At 41.7% G+C, this 16,712-nt stretch overlaps 1 protein-coding gene and 1 pseudogene across 4 annotated transcripts in view; both read left to right on the top strand.

Moving 5' to 3' along the window:
- PMFBP1 (polyamine modulated factor 1 binding protein 1) overlaps nucleotides 1-16,712 on the top strand; it is a 191,846-nt gene that overhangs the window by 136,938 nt on the left and 38,196 nt on the right. For 3 of the 4 annotated variants that reach the window (XM_025889081.2, XM_073880060.1, XM_025889082.2), the window contains exons 1-3: nucleotides 6,397-6,506; nucleotides 7,284-7,355; nucleotides 12,470-12,625. In XM_025889081.2, coding sequence (XP_025744866.1) covers nucleotides 7,305-7,355; nucleotides 12,470-12,625 — 207 coding nt within the window. In that variant the 5' untranslated portion in view covers nucleotides 6,397-6,506; nucleotides 7,284-7,304. Of the gene's footprint in view, nucleotides 1-6,396; nucleotides 6,507-7,283; nucleotides 7,356-12,469; nucleotides 12,626-16,712 lie in introns of those variants that run through there. The other variant, XM_025889080.2, reaches the window with a different exon arrangement.
- LOC112836999 (glutathione S-transferase Mu 3-like) lies at nucleotides 14,669-15,350 on the top strand (annotated as a pseudogene).

Here is a 16,712-nt window from a genome sequence, read left to right as displayed (position 1 = left end):
AAAGAAAGAAAGAAAGAAAGAAAGAAAGAAAGAAAGAAAGAAAGAAAAGAGTGAGCAGCTCTTCCTTAGGAAGAATTCCAATGAATAAATGTAGAAGGAATAAAGAAAATAGAAAATCCTTAGTACAATACTGCACAATAATTGTTGCAAGCAAGATCCACCTTGCTAAAAATAGTGGGTGAGAGTTTCAGAAAAAAAAAAAAGGATATTTATATACTTTCAAAGTATCTCCCCCATCTTAAGAAGTTATTAATTATAATGGAGAAAATAGGATAACTGTATAGTGTATGAACTCGGTAAACACGAGCATAACAAAATGACCAATGTTAACATCATCAGTATAAGACATATTAACATTATGTCTTATTGATGCTAACATTGGAAAGCTAGAGAAAGGGTATATAGGAACTCTCTGGACTATTTTTCCAACTTTTCTGGAAATCTAAAATTATTTCAGATAGGTCTGTATGTTTCCCATCTTTCACAAGAGTAGACCACTGCTAGCTGTGTGGAGAGACAAAGCAAATCACAAATAACCATAAGAAAGGCAGGTTGTGTTGTGTTAAAAGAATTATAGATAAAGTGCTGTGAGAGTATGAGGGGTTACCTACCTGGCAAGGCTGCTGTGAGGATTAATTCTGTTATTTTTTTGTTTATAACTGTGCCTGACATATAGTAGTTGCCATACACATGTTAATAGTACATGTGGCTGGAGGGAAGATGACAGAAATGGCAGTTGAGTTGGGTTTTGAAGGCGTGTGATTTTTGGACAGGCAGAAAGAAGATTTCTCATTTAAAAAGGAAGATACTGAACAATCAGGTGGGAGAGTTTTTGCCATGTCAGTCAATCATAGTGGCAACCAAGATTAGAGGAGTGTGTACTTCAACAGAGGAAATTTTACTAAATGGCATGGGACTGTTGGTATCAGTAGGAGGATAGAGTATGTCACTCTCTTCCCCACTCTGGATCCCCCTACTCCAAACATCAAGTGGAGAAAAAGAAAGAGTGAAACCAAAGAGCTGATGTATTAAGAGAAAACCAAGTCAAGTGTCAAGGAAAGGAAGAGGCATTTGAGAAAAATATCTGTGGGGTGAAGGGTTGGCCCATAATGAAATTGGGGCTCTAAAATGCACAGAGGGGGGCACCTGGGTGGCTCAGTCGTTGGGCGTCTGCCTTCGACTTGGCTCATGATCCCGTGGTCCTGAGATCGAGCCCCACGTCGGGCTCCCTGCTCGCGGGAAGCCTGCTTCTCCCTCTCCCACTCCCCCTGCTTGTGTTCCCTCTCTCGCTGTCTCTCTCTGTCAAATAAATAAATAAAATATTTTTAAAAATAAAATGTACAGTAGAAGCAGCCTGTTGAGGTGCTAAAAATTGGGAGTGAGTTGTAGAAAGGTCTCTCTGAGAAGAACATAAATAAGGATACTTTGTCCATTTATTTCCATCAGATTCAGCTGCATGAAACAAAAAATCCAAAATAACAGTGACTTAAGATAGAAATTGCTCTCTCTGTCCAGGGCTGGAATGGTTGTTTCCACACCATTTAGAGGTTTAGGCTCTTTCTGTTCTGTCTCTGTGAGCATCTCCTCCTGTTCCAAATGTTTGCTGGCTTAAATCAGCATTCCAAGCAATCAGGAAGGAGGAAGGAACAAAGAGCTGTGCACTACTAGTAATTAAGAAGATTTTCTGGGGGCACCTGGGTGGCTCAGATGGTTAAGCGTCTGCCTTCGGCTCAGGTCATGATCCCAGGGTCCTGAGATTGAGTCCCGCATCGGGCTCCCTGCTAGGCGGGGAGCCTGCTTCTCTCTCTGCCTCTGCCTCTCTCTCTCGCTCTCTGACTCTCATGAATAAATAAAACATTAAAAAAAAAAGATTTTCTGGAAGGTTCCCACAGTATTTCCTCTTACATCTCATTGAACAAAACTTAGACATGCAGCCATACCTAGCTAGCTACAAGAGAGTCTGGGATAGGTAGTCTTCTATTTATTTATTTTTATTTTAATTCCAGTATAATTAACATACAGTGTTATATCAGTTTCAGACATACAATATAGTGATTCAACAACTCCGTATATTACTCAGTGCTCATCAAGATAAATGTACTTTTTTTTTAAGATTTATTTATTTACTTGAGAGAGAGCATGTGTGCAAGAGTGGGGGGAGAGGTAGAGGGAGACAATCTTTCAAGCAGACACCCTGCTGAGCAGGGACTCCCATGGGACCTGACATGGGGTGGAGGCAGGGGTCCCACGCAAGGTCCTATCCCAGGACCCATGAGATCATGACCTGAACTGAAACCAAAAGTCAGTTGCCCAACTGACTAAGCCACCAGGTGCCCCAAGATAGTGTACTCTTAATCCCCTCCACCTGTTTCACCCATCCCCCCCGTCCAGTAACCATCTGTTTGTTCTCTATAGGTTAGAGTCTGTTTTTTGGTTTGTCTCTTTTTTTCCCTTTGTTCATTTCATAGCCTTTTAGATGAGCACATGGACACCCCAATAAAATTAGGGCTCTATTACTAAGCAAGGTAAGAAGTATGGATCCTGGAATAGGCAATAATAGCCTCAGTAAAAAGTACCAAAGAAGATCGCCATGGGGAGAGAATTTCACCTGTGACAGTGAGGCTGATAAATCCTGGAACCCCTTCTCTTGTTCCTACTGGACCCTCATTTCCTCTGCCATTACAAAGTCTCCTTCTGGGAAGACCCAACTAGGCATGCTTCCTCTTCAGAAAAGCCTCTGTCCCAGGGCTGGACTATGACCCAACCTTGGTGTCAAGTTCCTATTCATTAAGTTATGGTGCAGAACCCCAAACTCTGACAAAACCATCTCCCATGTCATCTCCTCCTACCATATTCCCCTATTAGATATGCCCTACATGATCAGGGAATTTCTCTTTTAGAACTGAGTTTGGATCCAAAGAGATAGACTCTGTTCGTGCCAAGTTTCTGCACTCTATGGCTCCATCCATGCATTCAGGGTAGAAATAATTTATTATACAAGGAGCATCCCCATCAATTCATGGTGCTCACATATTTTTAAAAATAGAAGAAACATTGGGCGTCATCTCATTATTTCAATAATTAAGAGCTCTAGAATTGATCACACTTTTTTCATTGGTAGGAGGTGGAACATTGGAGAAAAATCTAAAACCCAGCAAGAATAAAGGAAAGACTTATGGCTGAGTGTAGGTAAACCTATTGGTTTAGATTAGCCCTCAGGGATAACTTTAACTTTATCTCCTAAATTTTTTTCCAGTGTTACTGAGATATAATTGACATACAGCACTGTATAAGCTTAATGTGTATAGCATAATGACTTGATTTACATATATTGTGAAATGATTACCATAATAAGTGTAGTTAACATCTCATATAGATACCAAAGCAAAAAAAATTGCTTTTTTTCCTTGTGATGAAAACTCTTAGGATTTACTCTCAACTTTCAAATAGACCATACAGCAGTGATAACTATAATCATCATGTTGTACATTACATCCCCAGTTCTTATTTCTTTTATAACCAGAAGTTCATTTTTCTAAGGCTAATAGTCCATCTGTACACCCAGGCAGTTAGTTACCAGTTTCTTAGGGAGAGAACCAGCATCAGCAGTCTGTGGTTATGGAATTAGTGTAACTTCACGTGGGTAGGTGGTGTATGAAACACTAACACTTGTTTCCCATCCTACCCACTCAGCCTGTACTTCATCATATTCATTCACTTGTATTCTTTTTCCTTCCTCTCCCAAAAACTAAACAAAGCCTCTCTGAGTTAGGAAAGAGGAAGGAGAGGGGAATTGGAGCATAGGCAAGAGAATTAGACCCTGGTGAGACTGATGAGGTGGGCAAGAGTTGGGGAAACAATAGAATCCCAGATAGGCTTAGCAAACCAGGGGCAGAAGATACTTTTGATCAATACCAGGAATGGGCAGAAAAGTGAGCAAGATCTTAGGATCCTATACCCTTCTTCTCAACACCTTTCCAGGTAAAATGCAGGATGATGTTAGGATGGATCTAAGAAGAAAGGGCCTGAGACCAGTCTGACATGTGTGTGTCTCTCTCTGCATTAGGAGCATCCTTGGAGAATGAAAGAGGGTCAGCAGCCCCAAAGACCACAGTATGAGGAAGATGCAGTACATACAGCCTGTTGACCAGGACACAGACATCACAGCATACTCCAGCTGGGAGAGATGTCCGTGACCACGGACCAGAGCCACCTCTGATGCCAGAATCCAACCTCGGCCAGAATTTAGGTGTACTCTGAAGAGACCTTAAAAAGATGGAGGGAATCATGAACTGATTTATTTTTAACCTGAAAATGATGGCACTTTCTCAGAAATAACTAAGATTTTGCTTTCTGCCGTTTGGTGAAAATGGGGCTCAGTAACCAGGTTGAGTAATAGAAAACAGTTGCTTTTTCTTTGCACACCTGATTTCATAGCTGCTAAACGCAGTCACTCATGTAAGGTACAGTGCTACGTGTTTTTTGGGAATCTATAAAGTACACTGAGTGTGGACTGAGGCCTACCCAGAGGCACAAACATCACTTAGATGCTCTGACCAAGTTTCTGTTTTCACTACAACTGTTTTTTTGTTTGTTTGTTTGTTTTTCTGGTCACAACTGTCACCAAGGGAAGGCCTGCTGGGGGGAGAAAAGGGAGCATAACTTTTGAGTACAAGAAAGCAGTTCCCTGGGCAGGTGCAGCAGAATTGGATATGCCAGTGGAAGAGATGAGGCATGAGGAAGTGAAGGTCTCAAAAGAGATGCGGGAGACAGCACCACAGAAGACACAGAATAAGGGTTTGAGAAAAGAGAAGACATGCAAGTCCTAGACCCAGATATCAGTATCCACAGATCAGGTAGAGAACCCCTCCCTCTGTAATGAGTTCTTTCCTCTACAAAATATTGGTCCCGCCACACTCCTCAGAGAGCGTTGTGAAGGCTCACATGACCATTTTATAAAGCATTAGAGGCTCCCTCAAAGCACTCTTCCTTGTCCATCTGGCAAACATTACTGTCAAATGCATTGGAAAATTTGTCATATAACCCTTCCATTTTTTTCATCATAAGCACTTCCAAATTGCACACTGCTGTTGTTAGTGACTCACAGGATTCCCGTCTCCTTCATGAAACACAACTTAGTTCTCTCTTTTTTTCCTCTCACTTACTTAGTAAAGCCCAATGTCTTTTCATACAAATATGAGAGCCTCTGCCTTCCATTTTTCCTTCCAAACACTTTTGGTTCTTGCAGCCATAGCTGTGTAACTCCATAGTTGATGAAATCATCACAATCTAGACAGTAATTTTTCTGTCTTTGAGATAAGATTTCACTTGATTTAAGAGTCATCTCCTGACCATCCTGTAGGTCTGCCTGTAGAGGAATATTATTCTCAAGGATATATTTGTTCCATTCCAACTTTTGTGTGATGCTTGGGCTAAATTCATGGTTCCAATTAAAGAAACATGTGCATCAAGGTAGAACACTGAATCAGTAAGTCTTAGTGCTAGAAAAGACAATGGTCATTTAATACAACACCCCCACCCCCAGTTTATAGAGCCAGAAACAAAGCCTTGGAGAGATGAGTGCTTTTCTTTCCAAAGGCCACTCCTTGACTTAGGTGCTGAACCAGGTTTAGAAGCTTGGTGGGCTACAGCCCAGTTTAGAGTTTTTATGCCAGAATATTTTTAATCTTCTCATTTGCCTAGTGCTGTAGATTGTTTGTGTCACCCCCAAAATTCATGTGTTGACATTTTAATCCCCAAAATGATGGTATTAAGAAATGGGAACTTTGGACGAACCAGAGAGGGAGACAAACCGTAAGAGACTCTTAATCTCAGGAAACAAACGGAGGGTTGCTGGAGTGGGGGGTGGGTGGGAGGGATGGGGTGGCTGGGTGATGGACCGTTTATAAGCTACCCAGTTTGTGATCTTTCGTTATAGCAATACGACCGGCCAAGACACCCAGTGTGGTGACATTCACCAATATTTCCTTTAAGGCATAATGAAGAAGTCAGGCATAGCCGTGTGACTTGTTTTGGCCAATGAAATGTGAGCAGAAGTGAAGTGTGTCACTTCCACTTTAAGAACCCATGCGTTCCCTCTCTGCTGCCATGGCAACAGGCAACATAACCAGAGGAGGTTCTACCAGCTGAGGACAATGAAGAGCAGCCCCAGCTGACTCATAAAGGACCTGTAGCACAGTGAGAAATAAACTTTCATGGTTTTAAGTCACTGAGATTTGGGGATTGTTTGTCACTGCAACATCACCTGGCCTCTCCCAATTGAGGAAGCCCGAGCTAAATCCCCATTCCCATGATGCATCTCTGTGCACAAAGACTAAAGAGGGTAAACAATGCAGCACATCAGAACACAACCCCACAAAACATTCCAAATTCCATGTCTCGCCAGCATTCTTTCTTCCTCTTGGCTTATATTAGGGGTGGAGGATGTGGTTCATTACAAAGAATGAGTATTTTGATAGCTTCTCATTCTTGGAACTATTCTGCAGGTAAGTGCCTGGCGGAAATTTTCTCTAGTCGCAGAGTGAAAAACATAATAAATTAGATTATTTTAATAAGTCAGTGCATTATGACCTGAAAATCATCATCCTATACTTACACACATACATGCGCAAAAAACTTTGGTTTTCCTTGAGACTTTTTACACAGATAATTCTCAGCACTCTACAAGTTTCATAACTTTACAAGCACCACATTAGAGTAAACTGATGCTTTGAAAAAAACCACATCATCAGGTATTTCCAAAGTAACAGTTATAAATTAATGGCAGCTTCTCAAGAAGTAGTAAGAGAGCCTGTGTGACCTTGGGTAAGTCACGTAGCCTCTCTGGACTTCAGTTTCCTCCTCTGTAAAACAAGGAAAATAATAATATCTACTTCCCAGGGTTATCCTGAGAAAGAAGGTGGGTTGTGCACATTCTGTCTGGTTCATAGTGCATAATGTTAACTATATTTGAGACATTGAATACTTAGAATAGAAAATAAGATCATCTCAGAACTTTTGCTTTCCAAGAAACTGTGAATTCAGAAATGATTTGGTCCACCAAGTGTTGCTTTTTGGGAAAACATGTAAACCCTTGGTTCTGTCTGTCTGGTGAAGGTGTTAACACACTTTTGAAAATGAAGATGGACAGACAAGTAAGTATTGCTAACAGTTTGGGAAATTTTTCCAAGGTCTCTGCTTAGAGCACGCATCCAGATGGGAAAATCTTTAAAGGGCTAGACTCATTTCTACTTTTACCATATTAAATTCTTGGACTTTTGCAGGTTTATAACAAAGCTCAGAAAATGCTAAAGCTCAAAGGAGACTTGAGAGGTGCCAAGGAAATGAAAGATGAGGTAAGACTCCTAACTCTCCTACACACATAGAGTTGAACCTGTGTTACAATGAACTTCTTTTCAAGTTTCATGATTCAAAATTCTAGTAATCAGCATCCCAGCATATCACAAGAGAGATGGGCAGCAGACCATAGTGTTTAAGAGCCAGACTTGAGCTAGGTGGGTCGAGGTCCACATCTAATAGCAGTATAATACTGGGCATGTTACTTACCCTCTCTGAGCTTCCTTTACCTTACCTAGAAAATATGAATAATTAACACCCATTTCAAAGGTTTGCCATGAGGATTAAGTAAGATACCACATGTAAAACACTAGTTCTTGGGACATAGGAAGCACTTAAAAGATAGTAACTATTGTTGCCAACATTGTCTCTTAATCTGGAATGATATGGAAATGAAGTGTTCTAATTAGTCTAATATTTTGGTCAAACTGTGTTTACCTATTCCCTGACTTGTTCCAGAAAGCATTTAAGGGGGATGTTTAGGTTAGTATAGGATTGTCCCACATGACATATGCTTTTAACAGACCTCCTATCAAGAGCTGAACACTTTCTAAAAGAGGTGTTTTCACTTCTTTCCTGCTGGATTACTGGAGGGAGCTGTACAGGATTTGCTGCATGTTCTGCAGGGAACAAGGATCTGGTATGGATTTTCTAGAAGGGCATTTCTTAATTCAGTTGGTCTCTTTGGACCACTTTCGATGTGCCAGGCATTGTTCTAGAGGCTGAGGATAAAACAATGAACAAAACAGAGAAAGATCCATGTTCTTGTGGAGCTTACTTTCTAGTAAAATAATTTCTCCCAAAGATATGTTGGAGAAAAGTATGGGGCGCCTGGGTGGCTCAGATGGTTAAGCGTCTGCCTTCGGCTCAGGTCATGATCCCAGGGTCCTGGGATCGAGTCCCACATCGGGCTCCCTGCTCCTTGGGAGCCTGCTTCTCCCTCTGCTTCTCTCTCTCTCTCTCTCCTCCTCTGTCTCTCATGAATAAATAAATAAATAATAAAAAAATCTTTAAAAAAAAAAAAAAAGTATGTAGCAACTGCCCAAGTGCCAATAAAAATCAGCCCATATTCCATATGTGGCTGACCACTGGCCATATGCCATGTGTATCCTAAACTATATATTTATGCAGTGTGCCAATTTTTAAGAATTTAGAACACAATAAAATATACTCATTCTTCACTAGATGAACAAAATTGGTTCCAACATTTTTGCTCACAGGCAAAACCTTGTATAAGTGTCCATTAATTCCCATTATAAGTAATCAAAAACTGCAATGTTTCTATCAATGGAAAAGTAAACTCAGGAATCAAGTTAGTAATATTGATAACAGTGCTTGAAATTACTGTAGATAACTAACTATAAACTCTTGTTACACAAGTAAAATGTAGAAATTCCTGAAGCAATAATAATTTTTAAGCTTTAATGCTTTTTAAAACATACTTCTCCCAAGAAATTGAAACATGCTGAATGGTAGTGGTGGTTAAAAGTGGTTTTCCATTGTTTGTTAAAGATTTGTCTTTATCCTCAGATAAAAAAAGATAATATCCCAAAGATGATGATCTTTATGGTGATGTTGGTTGACTCCAAAATTACTCTGGAAACCACCACCCAAGCTTTCTTGTTCAAGTGCCAAATCCTTGATGGACTGCTGCCATCTTAAATCTTTGTAACGCTCTTGACTTCTGAGAGTGCTTCTGAATCACAACCCTCGGTTTAACATCAGCTTCTTCCAAGAAGAAGCACGAGACTATCTGTCAATACTTTAAAGTCTAGAGCAAAATTTCTATCTTTGGAAATGTATGTTCGAGAAGACATCCTCTTTGAAAAAGACCCATCAGATCAGTACAGAAAATTTGCTTCAGTAAACAATCTATTTTCCAATAACTATCGTGATTGCAACTGCAGTACCAGAACTCACCATTTTGCCTGAAGTTGGTAGCTGCTGCTGATGTCACATGCCTTCAACCAGTGACCAGGTCCCAACCTCACATAAGCAAAACTGGGGTATCTAAGTTCATGGCTTACATAAGTGAAAACTCACCTAGCAGCAGAGGCTTGTGATTTCAGCCATCGTTAATGACTTCAGATCTAGGACAGGATCAGATGGTGCCTCGGGGTCAGCATTATGACTCTCAGCTCCTCTCATGCCCCAGTACTGGTTACAGAGCTTTGATTGATGAAATGTCAGATTAAATCAATTCCTGCCGCATATTGATACTCAAAAGGCATCTGCCTGGAATTTAGCCTTCATAAAGTAGACAGGATTAGAAATAGTGTACAGTGACCTCTGTGCAAGATATTAGCAAGAAATTAGGTTTACTGGAACCTCAGAAACACTTGCCTTTCTGGAGTTCTGAGGTGAGCACATCCTCTTCTTACAACTACCTACGGTAAAAAATACTTTGTTGTGCATGGGAGTCACCTCATTGCTCTCCCGGCATTTTCACCATTTTCACGCCTGTTCTGATGAATAAAAACCCCTGTATGATTTGGACTTTTGGAGTGAATGGTTAGGTTTTGATTTCAAAAGCAAATTTCATTTGACATCCAACAAAACACATTTGTTATTCAATTGGTTTACAGAATCCTCAAAGAAAGAATTATTTATTCCAAGGCTCTTGTTTTCTGAATGAAGCAATTGCCTCAGAGACTCTGAGTCAATGCTAATGTCCAAATTAGATGAGATCATCTACATTAAATATCCAATTCTGAAGTCCTTTTGGTGCATTAGGATGGGGCCAAGCAGGCTTCTGCTCAGAAGACATCTAAAACTAGAGGGAAAAGGGTTTTTTATTGGCCTGACAGAAAGAGGGCATTTAGCTTTTAAGTTGGAGAGGCTCAAGTTGTATATCATTGCTACTTTGTTAATGAGTCCACAGTGTGCCAGGCTCCCTATGGAACAATCTGGTGACATGGTCCTCACTTTAAGATGCATATATTCAGTATTAAGGCAAGAGGATAGAACATTTGACACTTCCATGGAGCAGGCATTGTATTGTCACCTAATCTGCTCATAGATGCCAAAGAAAAAGTCCTGTGGTGAGAGAGGAGAAGATCCCTAGGGTCCCAATCCTCAGAGAGCCTCTAGTCCCTATTCCCAGTGTGGCAGCAATGAGAACAGGAATTTAAAGCACTAGAATCAAATTGCTGCTCCTTGTCGGGTCAAGGATTTTGTTTTCTAGTTAGAAAACAGTGTCCATACACCATTTTTCTTTTTTAGCTGCTCTACACACATTTTCTTAAGAGAGTCCCTGGGAAATTGTAGTAATGGTAATTACATGCTTGGGGCAGTTGACATCCACTGTTATTTTTCTGAAAGTGAGGAACAAGGGATGGGAGCAAGAGAGAAAGAGAGAGAGTTTTGAGATAATGAAATCCTTTTAATGACAGAGCCATGCCGTTAACCTAATTAAACTGTAAAGTGGTAAAAAAAAAAAAAATCCAGGTACTAAATGGAAATGAAGAAATAAATCAGCTGAGACAGCAGCACTTCTGGGAAACCTTCTGAATTCCGAATACTCTGACATTGCAGTGTCCGATTCTCGTGGTTATCCTCTGGCCCCCCTCGGCCTTGTGCAGAGGTCTCTTAAACTGACCTGTCCAGTAAGGCTTGATTTACGATGTCCATATCAGGTCTCCAGCTCCCCTGGGAATGAGGGTTATGTAGCTCATATATTTAAGAAGCCAAAGCAATCAGTGGGGTATGGTGGCAGATCACTGGCTACATGGTCAGGAGAGCAGAACTCTCCTCATTCTGCTGCTAACCAGCTATAGGACCTTGGGCATTGTCGTTTGGATTACTTTCGCATTTCTGTGCACCCGTGTCTTCTGTGTGCTTTTGCACCTGAAACTCTCTTAGAAGAATTGTCCTTGGGCTATTGGGGTCACTTTGCTCATAGGAGCAGAGAGCTGGAAGTCCCTTGGGAGCTTATATCCCACGGGGCAGCCCTTAGCTACTGACTGACTGATAATGAGTCTGACAGCCCAGCTTTTGCAACTAATCAAGACAAACTCTGAGGTATAACTTATACGCCAGAGTTCCCTGTGGGATCAGGCTGAAGCTACTGCCTGCAGGACTTTGTCTGAAATCATGCCCTCCGTTGGTTTCGCCCTCTTTCCTGTCCTGCTTCCTCCACTTCTTTGTTGACTTCTCTCAGGAGTGCTTCTTTAATAGGTGTCGGGAATCCTCACCAAAGAGCCTGCTCTGGATAATCTAACATAAGGCAAGCATCTACCATACAAACAGCAGCCTCAGTTCCAGCATCTAAAACTCAGTGGTGGTAGGACCTGTCCTCTTGAGTGTTATGAAGAATCTGCACAGTGATGGGATTAAACCATTGGACAGGTTCACAATGTCTTTTCATACCGTTGCCACCCACAACACTGGGAGTGGAAGGTGGCATCCTAATGTGACGGGGCACCCACTTTCTTACCACAGCCTCCACCTCCAACCCCACCCAAGTTGCTATGCTCCACACTCTCTATTTTGATCTCGATCATTAATTTCCATTCTGACCTAGGGGTAATTAGCTAATCTTTTTCACTTGTAATCAAAGGCAGATTATTTTATGCAGTCAGCCCAGGGGTTTTATTTTTATTCTCCTTGGTGTACATCTCCACAGAAAAACACTAGGTTTACAGGTAAGGGAGGTCTTTTGGTTTAGTGAATAGAAGAGAAAGTTAAGACACTTCAGAACCCGCATCAGCTCCATCACTGATTCACTATAGTCCTGACAAGTTCATTTGACATTTCACTATGTTCATTTCATCAGTGGCAGAGCCATTAATATTTATAGACAGTCCGCTAGGTCCCTGGAATTATTCTAGGTACTGACTTCCTCTTGGAAAACAGGGGAAATGTCTGCGATGTACCCACAGCAGTGGGTGAAGATTAATTAATGTAAATAAGTAATTGTCTGAATAATGCAGAGCACTCAGACACCTCGCAAATGGATACTGTGTAAATGTTATACTGGATGAGTAATAACAGCTAAGAGTTGATGGACAAATTTCCAGCAAATTTAAGTCTCTGTCAACCAGTTAAGTGAACGAAAGTAAGCACCCCTTCTTGATAGTTTATAATTGATGCTTTTGTTTTTCTGACTGCCTAGGCGGGGGAGAGAGACAGAGAAGTGAGCAGCCTGAACAACAAGCTCTTGAGCCTGCAAGCTGACATCAGAAATCTGCACGATGTCTGCAAGAGACAGGGGAAGACCTTGCAGGAGAATCAGCTCTGCGTGGAGGAGGCGATGATGAGCGGCAACCACGTAAGGGATTCAGCAGCTGCTACCCACCTCTGCTCCTTCAACTTCCACCTCTGTTCCCTTGGGGAGGAACAGTAATAGAAAATTCTTCCACTAGTCATTCAAGAGCATTTATTGAGCAGGCAATGAGAGAGAATTAAACACACGGACCCTATAACACACACACACACACACACACACGCACACGCACACACGAAAACCCGTCATCCCTGCCCTCAGGAATTTTCCATTTAGCTGTCTCCAAGGTCATCTACATTTGTGGCCCTGTCTTTTCCTTATCTGGCCTTTCACACCTGGATTTGCAGCACCTGAGGCCCATTGCCCTGAAAAGACCAAATCATAGTTATACAAGGAGAGTAGCATCTCCTAATGGATTTTAGACAAACTTCTAAGTCAACCATGAAAATAACAACTGTCCCACTTGCTCAGAGTTGTCACTGCTCATCAGTGCAGCAGGTGATCTTTGTTGCCCTGTTGGCAGCTCTCTGCCTACAAGCTTTCCTTCTGGATGCAGGAACCCAATCACTGGACAAGCTCAAATGGGAAATGGCTAATGCCCCCAAAAGCAGCCCTCTACCAATGACTGATGGTGAGGTGGTTATATAACCTCTCACTCTTGCTCCTCAGCCAGAGAACCCTGCAGGCATGCCCTTTGCTCTATCCTGGCATTCCTCAACAGGATCCTGCACCAGATGCCCACTGTGGGAACTAGCTTGATAACATGCCTTTCTGCAGCTCCCTTCCTTTCCTTGTCTCATTTCTCCACCAGCCTACCTGAGTTTCCTGAGATCACTTCCCACATAAACTCCTGCTTGACACTCCGTCACCTATCCAGAGGTGTGCCAGCCAAGACACTCAGTGACCCTTGTCCTGCGCATGTATAAACAATGGCATTGATCATCCTCTCCTGGCATGATCATCTTTTTTGAACTAATACTTACCTGTAGGCTAGGCAGTTCATCAGCTGAGGCAATTTCATTTCAGCCTGAGGTTTTCTCTCTGTGGAAACTCTAGTGCTAATGTCTTTAAACCAGTCTCTAAATGTATCCCCATAAGCAGGGGAGCCAGCTGGGAAATATCTTCCCCATAGCTCTCTCAAAACTTGGCGTTGGCAAGAATGCCTTACTTGCAGTCTTCATTTCCTTTTCGGGACTTGAGACCTTGGCAAATATGAAGCAGGAACCGGTTGCACAGACCTGTCGGCAGACCCCCAAGTTAGCCTCAGCTGCTGTGTAAGACTCCACTGTGTTCCACATTTGTGGTCAAGGATCTGGTCTCTCTTAATTGTGTCTGTTAGAGTTCTTCCAGGACTTACACCTCCCTATAGAAACCACAGATTGGTTTTCTGCAATGCCCTAAAAATGCTACCAACAAAGCAATTCTACCTTATCTTACTGAGTGTTACTGTCATTTCCCCAGGAGGTCACAAACATGGAAAAATCCCTTGGTTTTCCTCAATGGATCTCAGGAAGAATATTATCATAATTTACTTCTTTCTAAATATTAACATTTAGGGTATTTTCACCATTGCTGTCCAAGTTTATTTATTCCCCCAGTCAGGGAAAGCCATGTAGCTTATAAAGGTACCTAGCAACTTGGAGGAAGAAAGGTATTAAATCACATTTTATTATTCTAATTGCCCAGAAGAAGGTCTAACAGCTTGAAATAAGCTTTAAAACAGGCTCTTTTTTTCCTAGCACTTAGTGCAGAATTTAAATTGCAGACTACGCATACAAATACACAGTTAGATGTAGACTTACACTCACCCACTCAGAAAATCCCTGCAAAATCTTCCCTCTACAAGGAAATGTAATATGGGAACAGAGGGGAAACCTGAGACTTTCTGAAATTTTTGACTAATATCTAACAAGGATCTGGAGAAATGAGCCAGAGGTCATAGTTCAGAACTACAGTTAGGAGAGAAAACTAAAATACTACATCAGATATTATGTGTAAGTACAGGGATGGCAGGCGGGGGGTGGGTAACCTTGTAAATCAAGAATATGTTATGCTCTGAGTCCTGGAAGGCACGGAAGCAACATCACCATGTCATTGTCCAAGTCAACCATGGTTCTGGGTTACTGGGATATTCGCAGGCTGGCGCACACCATCCGCATGCTCCTAGAGTTCACCAATACATCCTTATGAGGAGAAACAGTACACGTGCGGGGAAGTTCCCAACTATGATAGAAGCCAATGGCTGGGTGTGAAATTCTAGCTCGACCTGGACTTCCCTAACCTGCCCTACCTCATGGATGGTAAGAACAAGATCACCCAGAGCAATGCTATCCTGCGCTATATCGCTCACAAGCACAATATGTGTGGCGAGACTGAAGAAGAACAGATTCGAGTGGACATCATGGAGAACCAAATAATGGATTTCCGCACACAGCTGATACCACTGTGCTATAGCCCTGACCTTGACCAACTGAAGCCTCAGTACTTGGAACAGTTACCTGGACAACTGAAACAGTTCTCCTTATTCCTGGGGAAATCCTCATGGTTTGCAGGGGAAAAGCTCACCTTTGTGGATTTCCTCACCTATGATGTCTTAGATCAGAACCGTATGTTTGAGCCCAAGTGCCTGGATGAATTTCCAAATCTGAAGGCTTTCATGTGCTCTTTTGAGGCTTTGGAGAAGATCGCTACCTACATGCAGTCTGACTGCTTCCTGAAGATGACCGTCAACAATAAGATAGCCCAGTGGGGAAACAAGAGAATACGCTGAGCAGGAGGTGGACTTGCTCTGCTTGTTTTATTCCATCCTTTCCCTAGGGGGCATGTACTCTCTCTTCTCTGCTCTTTTCAATAAATAGCATTTAGGCTAAAAAAAGAAAAAAAGAAAGAATATGTTATGCTCCAAAACCCAGGAACAGAGATAGGACGAGAGCAAAGCAAATGAGGCACTAGGGTGCAACATTTACAGGGTACTCAGTCCTCATGTGCCCGCCCTGCGCTTGCCCCACCCTGAGACAGAATTCCTCCTTAAAATTTGCACCTCACTTGCCCCACTGTAGTCCTGACCCTGCTCAGGAACCAAAAGAGTATCTCTACTAAAGTGAAAGGAGAAAAGAACAACAGCACTATCATAATAAAAGGATGATCAAATTAGAAAAAGAAGGGTCTCTGGGCGCCTGGGTGGCTCAGATGGTTAAGCGTCTGCCTTCGGCTCAGGTCATGATCCCAGAGTCCTGGGATCAAGTCCCACATCGGGCTCCCTGCTCCTTGGGAGCCTGCTTCTCCCTCTACCTCTCTCTCTCTCTCTCTCTCTCTCTCTCTCTGTCTCTCATGAATAAATAAATAAAATCTTTAAAAAAAAAGAAAAAGAAAAAGAAAAAGAAGGGTCTCTCTGAGCAGTTACCCAGACCCCTTTGGCCCTGATGGTGGCATGGGGAGAAGGCCCTGATATTTAGTAGAGCCCAGATTGTCAAACTCATCTTTGAAGTAGATGAAGGACACTATTCTTAGCATAAAATTATGTAAAGAAGTGTGAGTTCTGAAGATAAAAGTAACTAGTCAAGTATGGGTTAATACATCCTTGATGGAAATTATGACACAGAAATATCACTTTGAGTCATTGGGAATGAAAAAAAAATTTTAAGTGGAACTGCTAAATGCAATGTGGGATCTGGGATTGGATCCTAGAACAGAAAAAAAACAAACATTAATGGAAAAACTGATAAAATCCAAATGAAGATGTAGGTTAGGTAATAGCAACCTACCAATGTTAATTTCCTAGTGGGACAAATGTACCACGATTATGTAAAATGTTAATCTTAGGGAAAGATGGGTGAAGAGCATATGGAAACTCTATATACTACTGCAATTTTTCTGTAAATCTAAAATTATTCCAAAATAAGGGGTTTCTTTTTTTCTTTAAAGGGACTCTCTGGTAAGCAGAGATCACAGACAAGAAAAATGTCTATGCCATGAAGATGTAACCAAAAGAAATGCATATCACTTAACACCCAGTTCTACACTCTACCAAAACAAGAAATGTACTTTGTAGAGGATATAAAAAGTAACTGATAGACCTATCTAGTGATAAAAGGCTAAACCAGGGTTACAGAGAAAATATCTCACTTAACAC

This window comes from Callorhinus ursinus, unplaced genomic scaffold (genome assembly GCF_003265705.2).
Source record: "Callorhinus ursinus isolate GAN/ISIS: 27379988/994484 unplaced genomic scaffold, GSC_fseal_2.0 scaffold37, whole genome shotgun sequence".
NCBI classification, from domain to species: domain Eukaryota; kingdom Metazoa; phylum Chordata; class Mammalia; order Carnivora; family Otariidae; genus Callorhinus; species Callorhinus ursinus.
This window is presented reverse-complemented; position numbering and strand designations above follow the sequence as displayed.